The 19,657-nt window shown below is 57.7% G+C and overlaps 1 protein-coding gene across 1 annotated transcript in view; it reads left to right on the top strand.

Moving 5' to 3' along the window:
* Positions 1-2,418: 2,418 nt before the first annotated feature.
* LOC128977545 (tyrosine-protein phosphatase non-receptor type 11-like) overlaps positions 2,419-19,657 on the top strand; it is a 65,391-nt gene continuing 48,152 nt past the window's right edge. The window contains exon 1 of the mRNA XM_054395110.1: positions 2,419-2,448. Within this exon, the coding sequence (XP_054251085.1) occupies positions 2,435-2,448 (14 nt within the window). The 5' untranslated portion in view covers positions 2,419-2,434. The remainder of the gene's footprint in view (positions 2,449-19,657) is intronic.

Below are 19,657 nucleotides of genomic sequence, written 5' to 3'. Positions count from 1 at the left end.
AGCCCAGTTCTGGGCTCCCCAGTTCAAGAAGGGCAAAGAACTACCAGAGAGAGTCCAGCAGAAAGACACTGAGGAGGAATCTCATTATTGCTGATCAATATCCAACGGCTGAGTGTCAGGAGGATAGAGCCAGGCTCTTCCCAGTGGTGCCCAGTGACAGGACAAGGGGCAGTGGACACAAACTGGATCACAGGAGGTTCCATCTAAACGTTAGGAAAAAAAGTCTTCAGAGCCCTGGAGCAGGCTACCCAGAGAGGTTGTGGAGCCTCCACCTCTGGGGGCAATCCAAACCCAGCTGGCTGTGATCCTGGGTGATTTACTCTGGGGGATCCTGCTCTAGCAGAGGGATTGGACTCAATGATCATCAGAGGTCCCTTCCAACCCTCACCACTGTTCTGTGGCTCTGGGAAGGGAGGAGATCTGTTCCAAGGGTTTCCTTTTGCTCTCTTTTTAACCCAAGAAGCTGAGCAGCAGCTTCTCCCCAGCTGTGTGAGTTGCCCTGAGGAAGGGTCTTGTTCTCCCTCCCTGCACCAGACAGGCAGAGCAGTCACAGTCTGGTCTCTCACAATGAAGTCTCAGTGCTGTGACAGAAGCTCCCAGTAACTGGAGGCCCTCAGTGGCAGGGGAAAGGAGGGAGGAGAGCACAGAGGTCATTGTCATCAGGGTTGCTATTTGGCCTCCCTGGATCCTCGTTGCCCTGTGAGCCAGCCAGTGGCATGCAGGGGAGTGATGAGGAAGGCAGAGCTCCTCGCTGGGAGCTGAGCTGGCTCCTGCTGCTGCCAGCTCCCTGGGTATTCCCCAAATAGAGCTGGAATTTGCTGAGCCTTAATATAGCCCCAAAGGAGCTATTTTTGCCTGGCCAGGGAGACAGGGCAGGGGCTTGCTGCCTGTGGCCTGGCTTTTTCCCCTCTCCTGGCCAGCTGGCTTTGTTTTCTCACCCAGCATTCATGAAAGGTGCCAGATTCAGGGCATTGCTTTGGGTTAATTTATGGTCTTTTATGTTAAAGCAACATAGATCCCACCTGAGCTGGTTAAAGGCTTCCTAATTTACACTTCAGATGGCAAAAGCTGCTCGAGGAGGGCAGATTTAGGCTGGAGATGAGGAAGGAATTCTTTCCAGGGCAGGGTGGGGAGACTCTGGCACAGGTTGCCCAGGGAGGTTGTGGATGCCTCCTCCCTGGAGGTGTTTAAGACCAGGTTGGATGAGGCCTTGAGCAACCTGGGCTGGTGGGAGGTGTCCCTGTCCATGGCAGGGGGTTGGAACTGGATGATCCTGAAGGTCCCTTCCAACCCAACTCAACCCAACCCATTCAATGAATCTATGAAGTGTGCTGTGTCTGCCTAAAGCTCATAGCACCTCTAGCACCCCTGATCCCAGCTTGCCCCAGAGGAGGATTTGGGTGCCACCATCCCCATCCCACCACAGAGACTGGGATGAGAATCATAGAATCATAGAACTGTCATGGCTGGAAAGGACTTCTTGGTGTTATCATAGAATGGTTTGGGTTGGAATGGGCCTTAAAGATCATCCAGTTCCAACCCCCTGCCATGGAGGGAGACCCACTCCTAACTCCAAAGTGGTCCCTGAGCTGGAGGCATTTAGGGATAACAGCAAATGTGGTGGTGTGGGTTGATGGAGACAAACTTCTGATGGGGACAAACTTCTGTTGGAGACAATCTTTTAAATGGAGACAATTGTTTTTCTGGGGACAATCTTTTCAGCAGGGCCTGTTGCAACAGTGATGGTTTTAAACTAAAAGAGGAAGTTTTCGACTTAGACAGGAGGAAGAAGTTTTTACAGTGCTGATGGTGAGATGGTGGCAGAGGTGGACCAGAAAGGTGGTGGATGCCCCAGCCCTGGAACCATTCTAGGTCAGGTTGGATAGGGATCTGGGAAACCTGATCTAGGTGAAGATGTTCCTGCTCAGTGCACGGGAGTTGGACTAAATGAGTGAGTAGGTTAGGGAGGGGAAGGGCTCCAGGAGGAGAAATGACATCAGAAAGGGAATGACTCCAGGAGGGGATTGACTCCAGAAGGTGATGCCCCCAGGAGAATGGCTCCAGGAGGGGAATGGCTGGGGGAGGGGAATGGCTCCAGGAAGGGAATGTCAGCAGGAGAGGGGCAGAGGGAAGGCTGCGCGTTGCTCACTGGGGTCTCAGTGCTCCTTGTGCCACTCGTCCAGCGTCTGAACTGGCAGCCCAGGGGGCTGAGGGGAGTACAGTCTGCAGCACGCCGGGGCCAGCGGACTCCGCGCAGCAGGAGCCGGTGCGGGCGTGGCGGCGGGGCCGGGCGGCGGGGCGCAGCCTCCCCGGGGCGGGCGGAGGGCGGGGATTCCCCCGCGTCACTGGGAGGGGTTGCCCCGGCGGCCCGGGGCCCGGCGCCCCGGCGGGGCGGGCAGACGGAGCTGGACTGGGGCCGGAGCTCGGCGGAGCCATGACCTCCCGCAGGTAAGGGCCGAGAGCCGAACCTGAGCCCAGCACAGCAGAGCCTGAACCGAGCCGAGCCGAGCCTAAAGCGAGCGGGAGCGGAGCCCGAGGCGAGCCCAGCCCAGCCCAGCCCAGCCGAACCGCCCGTACCGGGTACCGGCTTGCGCTCGGAGCTTCCCCCGGGACCTTCTCTCGTAGGTGTGCAGGGCTCGGGGGCTGTGCTGCCCCTGCCCCGATGCCTGTTTCGGGTCGCCCCCCGTCCCATCGGCAGGAGGAGCCTTGCTGCCTTCAAGCATCTTCTCAGGCAGGGGCTGCTGGAGATGCTGGAGAGGGGACGCCAAAAGGGGAGCGAGCACTAAAACTTGCCTGAAACGTCTTTGTGGGCTGCGAGCTGGAAGGAGAGAGACCTGGGTGCATCTGGTGCGATGTCGGTGCCACCCCCAGATCGTCCCAAAGATGCTGTTTCAAGGCTCTGGTGTCTTCCTGGGTGGTGGCAGGAGCTTGTGTGACTTAGGGGACATCATCCCCAAATTCCTTCTCCTCTGCTGTGGCTTCCAAAGGGGTAAATAGAAACCCAGTGGCTGCTCCCTTTTGGTGCTGGTTGGCCTGCTTGGAGTGCTGGTCTGCACGCAGAGGGGGTTCTTAAGAGCTGGTTTGGGGCTTCTGCAAGTCTCTTTGGTCTTTTCACAGGGGACAGCCTTAAGGTGACCCCCAAAAGGCGTTGGGGGGTGGTGGTGGTGGAAGTGAAGTGTGTGTTGAAAAGCCCTGCAGAGGGTGGTGGCTGGGGAGCAGCCATCCAGCTGACAGGCACTTCAGGCTGAGCAATGGGATCGGTTACAGGACAGGGAGTGCTTGTTTGGTGCTGGTACAGGACCCAACACGGGCAGGTCATGAGTGGGGTTTGCACGACCATCTCCTGAACGTGTCCTGACTCCCTCCTCTTCTCCTCACGGACGTTCCTGCAGCCAAAAAGGGTTGGTTTATGGTGGTTTGGGGGGGTCCTCTCTCTCTCTTTGTTTTTTTTTGGTGTGGGGTTTTTTTTTTGGCCATCCTCTGGCTGTCCTCTCCTGCCCCAAGTGCTGAGCTGTGTTTTGTGTCTGGGTTCAAAGCATGCAGAAGAAGTTGAGGAAGAGGCAGTGCTCCTCTGGGCGGTGCCACCGCCAGTTACGAAACCTCCTTGCTGTGATGGGTGATGGAGTTAAAAAGGCAGAGGGCTGGCACTTGGGGCCCTTGGCTTTCATTCTCAGCCCTGGTAGTGCTCTCTCTGCCCACAGGCAAGTCAATATTTGTCTGTGCTGCCCATACCTTGCTGGCTCTACCTTCTCGGGCAGCTGCCCAAGGCAGCAGACTGCTAGAGACAGCAAAATGGTTGTGGTGCTGCTGCCAGCTCAGCCCTTGCAGGAGTCCTGAGAGACCTGGCTGGCTCCTGGTGGTGCTGCTGAGGAGGGGTCAGGGCCATGTGGGCTGGATTTGCTGCTGGGGGTTGATTGCTCCCAGCATCTGTTGCCCTCACCCTTTCCACCTAGGCACTGGAGTGCTGGAGTTGCAGGTTCTGTGACCCTGCTCAGGTCCTTTTTTCTTCTCATGTTGTGGTGAAACTGCTTGGCCCCAACCTTTCTTCTCTTGCCTAGCAATGTGTAGGGGGCCAACCAGATCTGTAGGGCATCCTTCTCTCCTGTCTGAACCCTGGTTGATGCTGTTCTCCCCCTGGCTCAAAGCATAGCCTGGTTCTGGCCAGGTGGATCTGCTGAGCTCATGCTCCGTGCTGGTGGAGTGTTGAGAGGCTCAAGGTGGTCCCTAATGAGGAAAAGTCACTGCAAGGCCCAACTGAAGTACTAAATAGTGGATCCTTGTCTCCTGACAGGTTCATACCTCCACCCTTTCTTGCAGGTCACTCAGGCTTGTAGGGAAACCCTTGGTTGAAAGGTATTGTGGTGTTGAGAGCCTTCCAGGATGCCCTACAGAGGCTGTTGGTGTGAGCCAAGGTGCAGCTGGCCTGTTGCATTGAAAGCAACCCAACAAGAGGACACAGTCTCAAGCTGTGCAGGGGGAAGTTTAGGCTTGATCTTAGAAAGAAGAGAGATTGCTCTCTGGAATGGGCTGGGAATGAGGGAGGTGGTGGGGTCAGTGTTCCAGGGAGACTGGATGAGGCACTTGGTGCCATGGGCTAGTTGATTAGATAGGGTTGGACTTGATGATCCTGGAGGTCTCTTCCAACCTGGTTGATTCTGTGTGATTCTGTGTAAGGAGGGGGTGCAAAGCAGGGGGATCTGATTTGTGGGGAAGTGATTCCTCAGTAGCTCCATCCCAAGCCAGGTGGTGGCTTCTTGCTTCCAGGACCAAGAGGGCTGCTGCAGGGCTGCCCCCAGCTGAAGTCTTGGGAGCTGGTGTGGCTACAAGAGTGACTGGGGACTGTCCCCCAGCTTTGGAGTCTCCATGCCCTGGGTGCTTATTCTCTTCAAGGCAGGCAGATGGGAGGTGGAACAAACCTCTCTGGGTGTCTGACTTGCTTGGGAAGGTCTCCTGGTGACCTTGCTGTGCTGTGGAGGCTTTGAGCAACCTGGGCTGGTGGGAGATGTCCCTGCCCATGGCAGAGGGGTTGGAGCTGGATGATCTTTAAGATCCCTTCCAACTCAAGGCTGATTCCAGGCTAAATCATGGATATTCTGGAACCTGGGAGGCTGAGCAACCACTGCTCCTCCTCTGCTTTGGTGTTTCTGTCTGCTTGGGGCCCTTAGAGGCTTTTTGCTGTAACAAAGAGACCTTGGAGGATATAAACCTCCCCTGACCCATGGCTTGCAGATCCCAAACTCCTGTTTCCTTTCCTAGAAAGGAGCTGCAGGATGTCTGGAGCACTTGGGAGCTGGCAGTTGCCTCGTGCATTGCCCTTGTCTCCAGGGCAGGCTTATTTTCTTTACAGCCGCATTTCCTGGGATGCTGTGGCTGGGAGAGGAGGAAATGAGTAAATGCCAGCTTCTGGAGCCTGTTTGTTTCTGCTAAGGTTGTCCCAGTTCTGCAGGAATTGCTCTTTGTGGCTCTGGTGGTTGGAGCATTGCTGGTTGAGCAGGTCCTGGGAAGGAGCAGACAGTTCTCTTCTTTCCTTCCTGGCTCCAAAGCCATGCTAGTGGAGAACCTGCTCTTGGCTCCAGGACCATTAGCCAGCAGCTGTGACTGTGCCAACCCCACTTTGGGTGCTCACCTCATTGCACTCGGAGCAGGATGGAGAGATCATAAACCACAGAATGGTTTGGGTGGTGGGAACAGGCCTCTAAGGTCATCCAGTCCAACCATCAACCCAACACCACCATGGCCACTCAACCATGTCCCACAGTGCCATGGACACAGGCTTCTTGAACCCCTCCAGGGCTGGGGACTCCACCACCTCCCTGGGCAGCCCCTTCCAATCCCTGACCACTCTTGCAGGAAAGGAATTGTTCCTAACCTCCAACCTGAGCCTCCCCTGGCACAACCTGAGCTCATTTCCTCTTGTCCTATCACTTGTTGCATGTGAAAAGAGCCCAACCCCCACCTGGCTCCAGCCTCCTCTCAGGGAGCTGTAGAGAGCAATGAGGTCTTCCTCATCCTCCTCTTCTCCAGGCTGCACACCCCCAGCTCCCCTAGCTGCTCCTCCCCAGCTCTGTTCTCCAGACTCTTCCCCAGCTTCACTGTCCTGCTCTGGACCTGCTCCAGCCCCTCAATGTCTGTCTTCAGCTGCTTTACCATGCTTGGGCAGGGCACACTGCAGTGCACCTGAGGCACCAACTAGCCCCAGGTGTATCCCAGAGCCTTGCCTGCTCTCCAGCCCTGAGCATCAGCTGCAGTTCAGGAAACAGAACAGCAGTTCCCCTGCGGTCCCAGCCTTCCCCCTCCCTTTCCCAGCAAGCAAACACAACACTTCCTGCCCTCAATCCAAATGTAAACATTAACCTGGAGGATCTGCAAGAGCTTGCTTACTTTGGCAGCTTGGGTGGTGGTGGGGAGGTGGTGATTTCTGGTCCAGGAAGCAAAACCAGGTCAGTCTTTTGGCATCTCGGGTATTCATCCACACCACACCACGGGCAGAGCTTAAGGCAAGGGTGGCTGGAAGCAGGGTGAGTGTGGATCTTGTTGGCAGGAGCATGCTCAAGCCCACAGCTGCTGTGGCAAGCTCAGAAAGGTCCCCTGTGAGCTGCTTTATTGTGAGCTGCTGGTTCCCATCTCTCCATGCAGGACTGCAGCACTTGGCTCTGGAGCTGGCTTGTGCTCAGCTCCAGCATGAGAATGGTTTGCAACTGGAGCAGGGCAGAGGTAGGTTTGGACATCAGGAGGAAGTTTTGCACAATGAAACACTGGAACAGGTTGAGGTCCTATTCCTGGAGCCTTGCTGTGGCCCTGGGCAGCCTGCTGTAGTTGGAGGTGTCCCTGCTGCCTGCAGGGGGGCTGGACAGGATGCCCTTGGAGGGTCCCTTCCAACCTGAAGTGATCTGGGACCCTCTGGCCACAGGCCACAGCTCGAATTCACCCCCTGGTTTCATTTGTGTTGCCTCACACTCATCACCAGACCTTCCCAGCAAGCTGCCTTCTGCTTCCCTCCTTTGCTCTTGCTGCACCTGAACCCCAGCTCAGGCTTCTCCTGGGTCTCTCTCTCTCTGGCCAGGCTGCATGAAGCTCTCTTTGGGCGTGCAGCAGCATGGAAGGATCAGAGCTCAAAGACATTTGTGCCTGCTGTGACTGCCTGTGCACTCCCTGCCTGGCCAGGTGGGGAGGAGAGAGATGGGAATGCAGAGGAAGGAGCAGATGTGCTTTGGCACTAAGCTTTCCTATGGTAAATGAGGATGGGAACCTTGGCAGCAGCTAGGATCAGGTGATGGAATGAGAGGAAATGGCCTCAAGTTGCACCAGGGGAGGTTTAGGTTGGAGATTAGGAACAATTTCTTTGCTGCAGGAGTGGTCAGGGATTGGAACAGGCTGCCCAGGGAGGTGGTGGAGTCTCCATCCCTGGAGGGGTTCAAGGAACTTGGTGCCAGGGTTTAGTGGGCATGGTGTTGGGTTGATGGTTGGACTGGATGAGCTGGGAGGTAGTTTCCAACAGAAGCAGATCTGTGATTCTTTGAGTCTTTGATTCAATTCCAAGCCCCCAACCTGCTGTTTATTTCCAGACAGGGCAAGCTCCTTACTGCAGGAGTACACTGATCACTCCTCATTTTAGTGAGGGAACAGGGTGGTCAATCCTGGAATGGTTTGGGTTGGAAGAGACCTTCAAGATCATCCAGTTGCAACCCCTCTGCCATGGGCAGGGACACCTCCCACCAGCCCAGCTTGCTCAAGACCTCATCCAGCCTGGTCTTAAACCCTTCCAGGGATCAAGCATCCACAACTTCTCTGGGCAACCCCTTCCAGTGTATCACCACCCTCATAGTAAAGATCTTCCCAGTGTCCAACCTAGGTCTCCCCTTCTGCAGTTTCAACCACCCCAAGGCTGGAAGGAGCTGTGGAGAGGTTCTTGGATCAAACCCTGGGTGATTTTTTTTTTTTTTTTGGTTGTTTTTCCAGTACCCTCTGGTTTCCCCCCCAGGCAGATTGAGCTGCTCTCCTTATGCTCACAAGACAAATGAAGCTCTCTGGGCCCTGGAACTCATTCCTCAGCTGCAGCTGGATCTCTTTTGCAGGCTGCCAAGGAGAATTCCTCACCGTCTGCAGCAGCAGCAGCAGGGTAAGGCAGAGCTCCCTGAGGAAGAAGCCAGCCCAGACCTCCAGCTCCAGCTGCCAAAGCTCTATTTGAGGGCCAGCTTCCTTTGTGGCTGGGTGGTGCTGGAGCTGCTTGCTGCTGCTTCCAAGCAGGGCTTCAGTTAATTGGGTTTCTAGGAGATGATTCTTCTCAGGAGCCTCCAAGGCACCTGACTGACTGAGTGAATGAATTGGGGCTTTGTGCTCCAGTGGAGCTCTGCCAGGGGAGCAGCAGGAGCCAGCTGGACTCTTCCAGGTGTCTTCTGGGTGCAGGTCCTGCTTGGCATGGAGACGTGTGGCTACATGGGGAAGGCTTCTTCCCATGTCCCCAGGGCCTGAGCTGCGCCCCCCAGGGCCTGAGCTGCTCCCCCCAGGGCCTGAGCTGCTCCCCCAGCACCTGAGTGGCTGTGGGTGTGCAGGAGGTGGCTGTGGGCATGGAGAAGGTGGCTCTGGGGGTGCAGGAGGTGGCCCTGGGCCTGGAGAAGATGGCTCTGGGAGTGCAGGAGATGGCTCTGGGAGTGCAGGAGGTGGCTCTGGGAGTGCAGGAGGTGGCTCTGGGGGTGCAGAAGGTGGCTCTGGGGGTGCAGAAGGTGGCTCTGGGAGTGCAGGAGGTGGCTCTGGGGGTGCAGAAGGTGGCTCTGGGGGTGCAGAAGGTGGCTCTGGGGGTGCAGGAGATGCTTCCTGATGTGCAAAAGGTGTTTCCCTCTGCTCAGCAAGGCAAACCCTGCTGTCTTGGGAGCTTTTCCCAGGGCTGGGTTTCCATGGTGACCACTGCAGGCTGGATCTCTCCTCACTGACACCTTTGGAGGCAGCTGGGGGGAAAGTTTGTGTCCTGGTGTTGGGGCTTGGACTTACTGCTCCAGCTGAAGGGCTCTGGTTTAGCCAGAGGGCTTCCATATCCCTCCATGAGCAAACCAGCAGCCTGGGCCCTGTGAGGGAGGGCAGCCAGGAGCTGAGAGCAATTCTGTCCCCATCTGGGTCACTGATTTAGTACCTAGCATCTGTCCATCACCTGCCTCCATGGTATCTTTGTGGTGCTCACCATGGCAGCCTTGATACCCTTTGAGATTCCCTCTGCCAACTCATTCCTCAGAGGAAATGTGGGGTTCCATCCTGGTCCTGAGGGATCCACCAAGCCTATAAGAATTTCCAAGCTAAAAGCAGGTCCATACCCTCTGGGAGGGGAGGGTTAGCTTGGAGGTTAGGAAAAATTTCCTGGCTGCACAAGTGGTCAGGGATTGGAAGAGGCTGCCCAGGGAGGTGGTGGAGTCCCCAGCCCTGGAGGTGTTTAAAAGGTGTTTGGATGAAGTGCTGTGTAAGGATGATGGCTGGACTTGATCTTAGAGCTCCTTTCTAGGACTTGATCTTAGAGCTCTTTCCCAGGACTTGATGATCTTAGAGCTCTTTCCCAGGACTTGATGGTCTTAGAGCTCTTTCCTAGGACTTGATGGTCTTAGAGCTCTTTCCCAGGACTTGATGATCTTAGAGCTCTTTCCCAGGACTTGATGATCTTAGAGCTCCTTTCTAGGACTTGATGATCTTAGAGCTCTTTCCTAGGACTTGATGATCTTAGAGCTCTTTCCCAGGACTTGATGATCTTAGAGCTCTTTCCTAGGACTTGGTGATCTTAGAGCTCCTTTCTAGGACTTGATGATCTTAGAGCTCTTTCCTAGGACTTGATGGTCTTAGAGCTCTTTCCCAGGACTTGATGATCTTAGAGCTCTTTCCTAGGACTTGATGATCTTAGAGCTCTTTCCTAGGACTTGATCTTAGAGCTCTTTCCCAGGACTTGATGATCTTAGAGCTCTTTCCTAGGACTTGATGATCTTAGAGCTCTTTCCTAGGACTTGATGATCTTAGAGCTCTTTCCTAGGACTTGATCTTAGAGCTCTTTCCCAGGACTTGATGATCTTAGAGCTCCTTTCTAGGACTTGATGATCTTAGAGCTCTTTCCCAGGACTTGATGATCTTAGAGCTCTTTCCCAGGACTTGATGATCTTAGAGCTCTTTCCCAGGACTTGATGATCTTAGAGCTCTTTCCTAGGACTTGATGATCTTAGAGCTCTTTCCCAGGACTTGATGGTCTTAGAGCTCTTTCCCAGGACTTGATGGTCTTAGAGCTCTTTCCCAGGACTTGATGATCTTAGAGCTCTTTCCCAGGACTTGATGATCTTAGAGCTCTTTCCTAGGACTTGATGATCTTAGAGCTCTTTCCCAGGACTTGATGATCTTAGAGCTCTTTCCCAGGACTTGATGATCTTAGAGCTCTTTCCAGGACTTGATGGTCTTAGAGCTCTTTCCAGGACTTGATGATCTTAGAGCTCTTTCCCAGGACTTGATGGTCTTAGAGCTCTTTCCTAGGACTTGATGGTCTTAGAGCTCTTTCCTAGGACTTGATGGTCTTAGAGCTCTTTCCTAGGACTTGATGATCTTAGAGCTCTTTCCCAGGACTTGATGATCTTAGAGCTCTTTCCCAGGACTTGATGATCTTAGAGCTCTTTCCAGGACTTGATGATCTTAGAGCTCTTTCCAGGACTTGATGATCTTAGAGCTCTTTCCCAGGATTTGATGATCTTAGAGCTCTTTCCCAGGACTTGATGATCTTAGAGCTCTTTCCTAGGACTTGATGGTCTTAGAGCTCTTTCCTAGGACTTGATGATCTTAGAGCTCTTTCCCAGGATTTGATGATCTTAGAGCTCTTTCCCAGGACTTGATGATCTTAGAGCTCCTTTCTAGGACTTGATGGTCTTAGAGCTCCTTTCTAGGACTTGATGATCTTAGAGCTCTTTCCCAGGACTTGATGATCTTAGAGCTCTTTCCTAGGACTTGATGATCTTAGAGCTCTTTCCTAGGACTTGATGATCTTAGAGCTCTTTCCCAGGACTTGATGATCTTAGAGCTCTTTCTAGGACTTGATGATCTTAGAGCTCTTTTCCAGGACTTGATGATCTTAGAGCTCTTTCCTAGGACTTGATGATCTTAGAGCTCTTTCCTAGGACTTGATGATCTTAGAGCTCCTTTCTAGGACTTGATGATCTTAGAGCTCTTTTCCAGGACTTGATGATCTTAGAGCTCTTTCCCAGGACTTGATGATCTTAGAGCTCTTTCCCAGGACTTGATGATCTTAGAGCTCTTTTCCAGGACTTGATGGTCTTAGAGCTCTTTCCTAGGACTTGATGGTCTTAGAGCTCTTTCCCAGGACTTGATGGTCTTAGAGCTCTTTCCTAGGACTTGATGGTCTTAGAGCTCTTTCCTAGGACTTGATGATCTTAGAGCTCTTTCTAGGACTTGATGATCTTAGAGCTCTTTCCCAGGACTTGATGATCTTAGAGCTCTTTCCCAGGATTTGATGATCTTAGAGCTCTTTCCTAGGACTTGATGATCTTAGAGCTCTTTCCCAGGATTTGATGATCTTAGAGCTCTTTCCCAGGACTTGATGATCTTAGAGCTCTTTCCCAGGACTTGATGATCTTAGAGCTCTTTCCTAGGACTTGATGATCTTAGAGCTCTTTCCCAGGACTTGATGATCTTAGAGCTCTTTCCCAGGATTTGATGATCTTAGAGCTCTTTCCTAGGACTTGATGATCTTAGAGCTCTTTCCCAGGACTTGATGGTCTTAGAGCTCTTTTCCAACCCAAACCATCCTAGGATTCTACCCTCTAAGAGCTGTGGACAGGGAGATGTTAGCTTATGGTTGGACTTGATGATCTTCAAGTCTTTTCCAAGCAGGTGACTCTGGAACCTGTGGCCATGGTTTAATGGCCATGGTGGTGTTGGGGTGATGGTTGGACTGGATGATCTTAGAGGTCTTTTCCAGCCAAAACAATTCTGTGATTCTGTGTGATCCTATGGATGTGTGTAGAGGAGAAGCCTCCCCCTGAGGGGCTGCAGTTCCTCAAGCACTGACTACCCTTTTTCTGCAGCAGCTATGGGTTTGTTCTGGTGCTTTTTTTTTTTTTTTTTTTTTTTTTCCCACTGCCTTGACCAAAAAGCAGTGGCTTGGGCAGGGCTGCGCTTGCTGCCTCCTGATGTGAGTGGTGGGGAGGGCTGGAAGGTGACTCCTGCAGCCCAATTGCTTGTTCCAGGAAGCCTGTGTAGGATGGAGCCTGATCAGATTCTGGGGCTGGGCTGTTTGCAGGCTTCCTGCATGAGTCTGAAGGGAAGAAGGAAATTCTTCACATTAACCCAAGCTGGAAATCAGGAACTGTGTGCTTCCTGCACAGGGGTTTGGGGTTTTGGTCTGCAAATAGCTCCTGCTGCTGGGTGTATCCAGGGTGCTCTCCACATAGCTCTGCCTGCTTGCTGAGGGACATGCCTGGGAGAGATGTGTGCTCCAGCATCTCCTCCTGGGCTTTCTGAGCTGCTCCTCCTCTCCTGGGCAGGTGCTGTGGCTGTCACAGGTGTGCCAGGCAGGTGCCATGGGGGAAGGATGTTGCTGTGATCCAGCTGCAGGGAAAGCATCTCTCAAGTGCATGAGTTTGGGAGCTTTGGGCTTTTTGTGCTTTTAGTGCTGAGGAGGACCCAAGGGCTGCACCTTGCAGCTCTTCTCTGTGTGGGAGGAGGTTTTCTGCATCAAGTCCCAGGCAGTTTCACATGGTCTGGAGAAACAGAGGAGTCTCATCTGCTGCCTCTTCTGGGAAAGGCTCTGATGGTTGGTGGTGGTGTTGGGATGCTCTCAGTGTCTGCACACTGCAGCCCCAGCTCCTTCTCTGCTCTTTCTGGCCCCTCAGAACAGGCTGCATGGCCTCCATGGACCCATCCAGGCCAGGCTGGATGTGGCTGTGAGCAACCTGCTGTAGTGTGAGGAGTGCCTGCCCGTGGCAGGGGGGTTGGGACTGGCTGAGCCTTGAGGTCCCTTCCAGCCCTGACAATTCTCTGATTCTATGATCCTGGGAGACAGATGAGCTCTGGTCTGCCCCTGTCAGAGGGGGCAGTGAGCAGGTGAACTAACAAGTGCATGGAGGAGCAGGAGGAGGAGGAGGGGGAGAAGGAGGGGGAGAAGGAGGGGGAGAAGGAGGAGGAGGAGGAGGGGGAGAAGGAGGAGGAGGAGGAGGGGGAGAAGGAGGGGAGAAGAAGGAGGGGGAGAAGAAGGAGGAGGAGGGGGAGAAGAAGGAGAAGGAGGGGGAGAAGAAGGAGGAGGAGGGGGAGAAGGAGGAGGAGGAGGGGGAGAAGAAGGAGGAGGAGGGGGAGAAGGAGGAGGAGGAGGGGGAGAAGAAGGAGGAGGAGGGGGAGAAGAAGGAGGAGGAGGGGGAGAAGAAGGAGGAGGAGGAGGGAGAAGAAGGAGGAGGAGGGGGAGAAGAAGGAGGAGGAGGGGGAGAAGAAGGAGGAGGAGGGGGAGAAGAAGGAGGAGGAGGGGGAGAAGAAGGAGGAGGAGGGGGAGAAGAAGGAGGAGGAGGGGGAGAAGAAGGAGGAGGAGGGGGAGAAGAAGGAGGAGGAGGGGGAGAAGAAGGAGAAGGAGGGGGAGGAGGAGGGGGAGAAGGAGGGGAGAGAGAGAGGAGGAGAAGGAGGGGGAGAAGAAGGAGGAGGAGGAGGAGAAGGAGGGGGAGAAGAAGGAGGAGGAGGAGGGGGAGAAGGAGGGGGAGAAGGAGGGGGAGAAGAAGGAGGAGGAGGGGGAGAAGGAGGGGGAGAAGGAGGGGGAGAAGAAGGAGGAGGAGGGGGGAGAAGGAGGGGGGAGAAGAGAGGAGGAGGAGGGGGAGGAGAGGAGGGGGAGAAGAAGGAGGAGGAGGGGGAGAAGAAGGAGGAGGAGGGGGAGAAGGAGGGGGAGGAGGAGGGGGAGGAAGGAGGGGGAGAAGAAGGAGGAGGAGGAGGAGGGGGAGAAGAGGAGGAGGAGGAGGAGGAGGGGGAGAAGGAGGGGGAGAAGAAGGAGGAGAAGGAGGGGGAGAAGGAGGAGGAGGAGGAGGGGGAGAAGGAGGGGGAGAAGAAGGAGGAGGAGGAGGGGGAGAAGGAGGGGGAGAAGAAGGAGGAGGAGGGGGAGAAGGAGGGGGAGAAGAAGGAGGAGGAGGGAGGGGGGAGAAGGAGGGGGAGGAAGAAGGAGGAGGAGGGGGAGAAGGAGGGGGAGGAGGAGGGGGGAGAGGAGGGGGAGAAGAAGGAGGGAAGGAGGGGGAGAAGGAGGAGGAGGAGGGGGAGAGGAGGAGGAGGAGGAGGGGGGAGAAGGAGGGGGAGAAGAAGGAGGAGGAGGAGGGGGGAGGAGGGAGGAGGGGAGGGAGAAGGAGGAGGAGGGGGGAGAAGAAGGAGGAGGAGGGGGGAGAAGAAGGAGGAGGAGGGGGGAGAGGAGGAGGGGGAGGAGGAGGGGGAGAAGGAGGGGGAGAGAGAAGGAGGAGAAGGAGGGGGGAGAAGGAGGAGGAGGAGGAGGGGGAGAAGGGAGGGGGGGAGAAGAAGGAGGAGGAGGGGGAGAAGGAGGGGGAGGAAGAAGGAGGAGGAGGAGGGGGAGAAGGAGGGGGAGGAAGGAGGGAGGAGGGGGAGAGAGGAGGGGGAGGGGAGAAGGAGGAGAAGGAGGGGGAGGAGGAGGGGGAAGAAGGAGGGGGAGAAGGAAGGAGGGAGAGGGAGGGGGAGAAGGAGGAGGAGGAGGGGGAGAAGGAGGGGGGGAAGAAGGAGGAGGAGGAGGGGAGAGGAGGGGGAGAAGAAGGAGGAGGGAGGGGGAGAGAGGAGGGGGAGAGAGGAGGGGGGAGAAGAAGGAGGAGGAGGGGGAGAAGAAGGAGAGGAGGGGGGAAGAAGGAGAAGGAGGGGGAGAAGAGGGAGGAGGGGGGGGAGAAGGAGGAGGAGGAGGGGGAGAAGAGGAGGAGGAGGGGGAGAAGAGGAGGAGGAGGGGGAGAAGAGAGGGAGGAGGAGGGGGAGAGAAGGAGGGAGGAGGGGGAGAAGGAGGAGGAGGAGGGGGAGGAGAGGAGGGGAGGGGGAGAAGAGGAGGAGGAGGGGGTGAGAAGGAGGGAGGAGGAGGGGGAGAAGGAGGAGGAGGGGGGGGAGGAAGGAGGAGGAGGAGGGGGGAGGAGGAGGAGGAGGGGGAGGGAGGAGGAGGAGGGAGAAGGAGGAGGAGGGGGAGAAGAAGGAGGAGGAGGGGGGGAAGAAGGAGGAGGAGGGGGGGAGGGAGAGGGGAGGAGGGGGGAGAGGAAGGAGGAGGAGGGGGAGAAGGAGGAGGAGGAGGGGGAGAAGGGAGGGGGAGGGGGAGAGAAGGAGGGGGAGGGGGAGAGAGGAGGAGGAGGAGGGGGAGAAGGGAGGAGGAGGGGGAGGAGAAGGAGGAGGAGGAGGGGGAGAAGGAGGAGGAGGAGGGGGGAGAAGGAGGGAGGGAGGGGGAGGAGGAGGGGGAGGAAGGAGGGGGAGGGAAGAAGGGGAGGAGGAGGGGGAGAAGGAGGAGGGGAGGAGGGGAGGGGGAGGAGGAGGGGGAGAAGAGGAGGAGGGGGAGGAGGGGGGGAGGAAGGAGGGGGAGAAGGAGGGGGAGAAGAAGGAGGAGGAGGGGGAGGAGGAGGGGGAGAAGGAGGGGGAGAAGAAGGAGGAGGAGGGGGAGAAGGAGGAGGAGGAGGGGGGGAAGAAGGAGGAGGAGGGGGGAGAGGAGGAGGAGGAGGGGGAGAAGGAGGGGGAGGAGGAGGGGGGAGAAGGAGGGGGAGGAGAGGGGAGAAGGGGGGGAGAAGGAGGAGGAGGAGGAGGGGGAGAAGGAGGGGGAGGAGGAGGAGGAGGAGGGGGAGAAGGGAGGGGGGAGGAAGGGAGGAGGAGGGGGGAGAAGGAGGGGGAGAGAGGGAGGAGGAGGGGGAGAAGGAGGGGGAGAGGAGGGGAGGAGGAGGGGGGGGAGAAGGAGGGGGAGAAGGAGGGGGAGGAGGGGGAGAAGGAGGGGGAGGAAGGGGAGGAGGAGGGGGAGAAGGAGGGGGAGAAGGAGGGGGGAGGGGGAGGGAAGGAGGGGGAGAAGGAGGAGGAGGAGGGGGAGAAGGAGGGGGAGAAGGAGGAGGAGGGAGGGGGGAGAGGGAGGGGGGAGGAGAAGGAGGAGGAGGGGGAGAGGAGGGGAGGGAAGGAGGAGGGGGAGGGGGAGAGGAGGGGGAGGGAGAAGGAGGAGGGAGGGGGAGGAGGAGGGGGAGAGAAGGAGGAGGGGAGGGGGAGAAGGAGGGGGGAGGAGAAGGGGAGGAGGGGGAGGAGGAGGGGGAGGAGGAGGAGGAGGGGGAGAAGGAGGAGGAGGAGGAGGAGGAGGGGGAGAGGAGGAGGGGGGAGAAGGAGGAGGAGGAGGGGGGAGAAGGAGGGGGAGGAGAAGGAGGGGAGGGAGGAGGGGGGAGAGGGAGGGGGAGAAGGAGGGAGGAGGAGGAGGGGGAGAAGGAGGGGGGAGGAGGAAGGAGGGGAGGGAGGGGGAGAAGGAGGGGGAGAAGGAGGAGGAGGAGGAGGGGGGGAAGGAGGGGGAGAGGAAGGAGGAGGAGGGAGGGGGAGAAGGAGGGGGAGAGGAAGGAGGAGGAGGGGGGAGAAGGAGGGGGAGGAGGAGGAGGAGGGGGAGGAGGAGGGGGAGGAGGGAGGGGGAGAAGGGAGGGGGAGGAGGAGGGGGAGAAGGAGGGGGAGGAGGAGGGGGGAGAGGGAGGGGGAGGAGGAGGGGGAGAAGGAGGGGGGAGGGAGGGGGAGAAGGAGGGGGAGGAGAGGAGGAGGAGGAGGGGGAGAGGGAGGGGGAGGGAGGAGGAGGAGGAGGGGGGAGAAGGAGAAGGAGGGGGAGGAGGAGGAGGAGGGGGAGAGGAGGGGGAGGGAGGAGGAGGAGGAGGGGGAGAGAGGAGGGGGAGAAGGAGGAGGGGAGGAGGGGGAGGAGGGAGGGGGAGAAGGAGGAGGAGGAGGAGGGGGAGAAGGAGGGGGAGGGAGGAGGGGAGGAGGGGGAGAAGGAGGGGGAGAAGGAGGAGGAGGGGAGGGGGAGAAGGAGGGGGAGGAGGGGGAGAAGGAGGGGGAGGAGGAGGAGGGGAGGAGGGGGGAGAAGGAGGAGGAGGAGGGGGGAGAAGGAGGAGGAGGAGGGGGAGAAGGAGGGGGAGGAGGAGGGGGAGGAGGAGGAGGGGAGGAGGGGGAGAAGGAGGGGGAGAAGGAGGGGGAGGAGAGGAGGAGGGGAGGAGGGGGAGAAGGAGGGGGAGGAGGAGGAGGGGGAGAGGAGGGGGAGGAGGAGGAGGGGAGGAGGGGGAGAAGGAGGGGGAGGAGGGGGGGAGGAGGGGGAGAAGGAGGGGGAGGAGGAGGAGGAGGAGGGGGAGAAGGAGGGGGAGAAGGAGGGGGAGGGGAGGAGGAGGAGGGGGAGAAGGAGGGGGAGAAGGAGGGGGAGGAGGAGGGGGAGAAGGAGGGGGAGAGGAGGGGGAGGAGAGAGGGGGGGAGGAGGAGGAGGGGGAGAAGGAGGGGGAGGAGGAGGAGGAGGAGGGGGAGAGGAGGGGGAGGAGGGGAGGAGGGGGAGAAGGAGGGGAGGGGAGGGAGGAGGAGGGGGAGGAAGGAGGGGGGAGAAGGAGGGGGAGGAGGAGGAGGAGGAGGGGGAGAAGGAGGGGGAGAAGGAGGGGGAGGAGGAGGGGAGAAGGAGGGGGGAGAGGAGGAGGGGGGAGGAGGGGGGAGGAGGAGGAGGAGGGGGAGAGGAGGGGGAGGAGAAGGAGGAGGAGGGGGGAGAGGAGGAGGGGGGAGAAGGAGGAGGAGGAGGGAGAAGGAGGGGGAGAGGGAGGAGGAGGGGGAGAAGGAGGGGGAGAGGAGGGAAGGAGGGGGGGAGAGGAGGAGGAGGGGGAGAAGGAGGGGGAGGAGAAGGAGGGGGAGAAGGAGGAGGAGGAGGGGGAGAAGGAGGGGGAGAAGAAGGAGGAGGAGGGGGGAAGGAGGGGGGGAGAGGAAGGAGGAGGAGGGGGAGGAGGAGGGGGAGAAGGAGGGGGAGAAGAAGGAGGAGGAGGAGGGGGAGAAGGAGGGGGAGAAGAAGGAGGAGGAGGAGGGGGAGAAGGAGGGGGAGAAGAAGGAGGAGGAGGAGGGGGAGAAGGAGGGGGAGAAGAAGGAGGAGGAGGAGGGGCAGAAGGAGGAGGAGAAGAAGGAGGAGGAGGAGAAGGAGGGGGAGAAGGAGGAGAGGAGGGGAGGAGAAGGAGGAGGAGGAGGAGGAGGGGGAGAAGGAGGGGGAGAAGAAGGAGGAGGAGGGGGAGAAGGAGGGGGAGAAGAGGGAGGAGGAGAAGGAGGGGGAGAAGGAGGAGGAGGGGGAGAAGAAGGAGGAGGAGGGGGACAAGGAGGAGGGGGAGGAGGGGGAGAAGGAGGAAGAGGAGGAGAGGAACAAGGAAGAGGAGGAGGAGGAGAAAGAGGAGAAGAAGGTCATCTGGTCCAGCCATGGCTGCTGGCCCCCAGGAGGCTGCCTGCCCAGGGTGAATCACAGCAGCATTCCCTCATGAGAACTTAGAGCTGGGGAAGCCTCTCCTGACAAGGAGATGAACTTTATCTGGCTTGTTGCAGCTCCTTGGTGTGGGAAGCAGTGCTGGGGGAGGAGAGGCTGAGCTGACTGTTCCAGCTGGGCTGGTGCCTGCTGCAGCTGCCCTGAGTGTGTTATCAGGTGAGGAGCCTGGGTCTGAGCAAGGACCTGCTCGAGGTTTGCTGGGCACAGAGCTGCTGGGGGTGGTTCCCAGCCTGTACTTGCTGAGGGTGGTTGCCTCTTGCCCTTCTTGGGCATGGCTGTGGGGACTGCTTGCTGAGCTGGGAGAAGGGAAAAAGCAGAGGCCAAACACAGACAGTCTCAGGGTGCCCCTCCAGATAGAATCACAGAATTGGTTTGGTTGGAGAAGACCTCTAAGATCATCTCTTCCATGGACTTAACACCACCGTGGCCATCAAGCCAAGTCCCCAAGTGCCATGGCCACACATTTCTTGAACACCTCCAGGGATGGAGACTCCACTACCTCCCTGGGCAGCCTGTTCCAGTCCCTCACCACTCTGGCAGCAAAGAAACTGTTCCCAGTCTCCCACCTCAACCTCCCCAGGTGCAGTGCCAGGCCGTGGTCCCTCTCCTGCCCAGAGATGGAGTTGCTGTGCAGGTTTCCAGCACCTTTGGCAGGTTGAGTTCTCAGCTTCCAGCCCAGGCAACCTTCGTGCCTTGGTGTCACCTTTTGTGTTCTCTGGGGGGGGGGGGGAGAAGGTTCACAGAATGCTTTGGGATGGAAGGGACCTTGAAGATCATTTAGTCCCAACTTCCCTGGCACTGGCACTGGCAGGGACACCTCCCACCAGCCCAGGTTGGCTGATCCAGCCTGGCTTTGCTCTGGTGATGCTTGAAGGCCTTTTGTGCAACCCCAGCCTTTCCTTTTTGCTATCCAGCTGAGCAAGAACCTGCCTGTGCCAGGTGCTAGGTGTTGGGCAACCAGGAGGTTACTCACAGGCTAGGACCTCCTTAGCTTCTCCAGCTGTGCTTTCCTGCTGCCCATCACACTGGGCACAGGTGGCAGAGGGGTGCCAGCAGCTGGAGCTGTCTGGGAGTTGGGGTAACCATGGAGAGCTGATGCAGAGGGGAGGTGTGGGATTGCAAGAGGGTGGGAAGAGGACCAAGATTTCATTTCAAAACAACACAACTCCCCCTTCAGCAGCATCCTCA

This window comes from Indicator indicator, chromosome 32, assembly GCF_027791375.1.
Source record: "Indicator indicator isolate 239-I01 chromosome 32, UM_Iind_1.1, whole genome shotgun sequence".
Lineage (NCBI taxonomy): Eukaryota > Metazoa > Chordata > Aves > Piciformes > Indicatoridae > Indicator > Indicator indicator.
The sequence above is the reverse complement of the archived record's forward strand: the minus strand, read 5'-3'. Positions and strand labels throughout refer to the sequence as shown.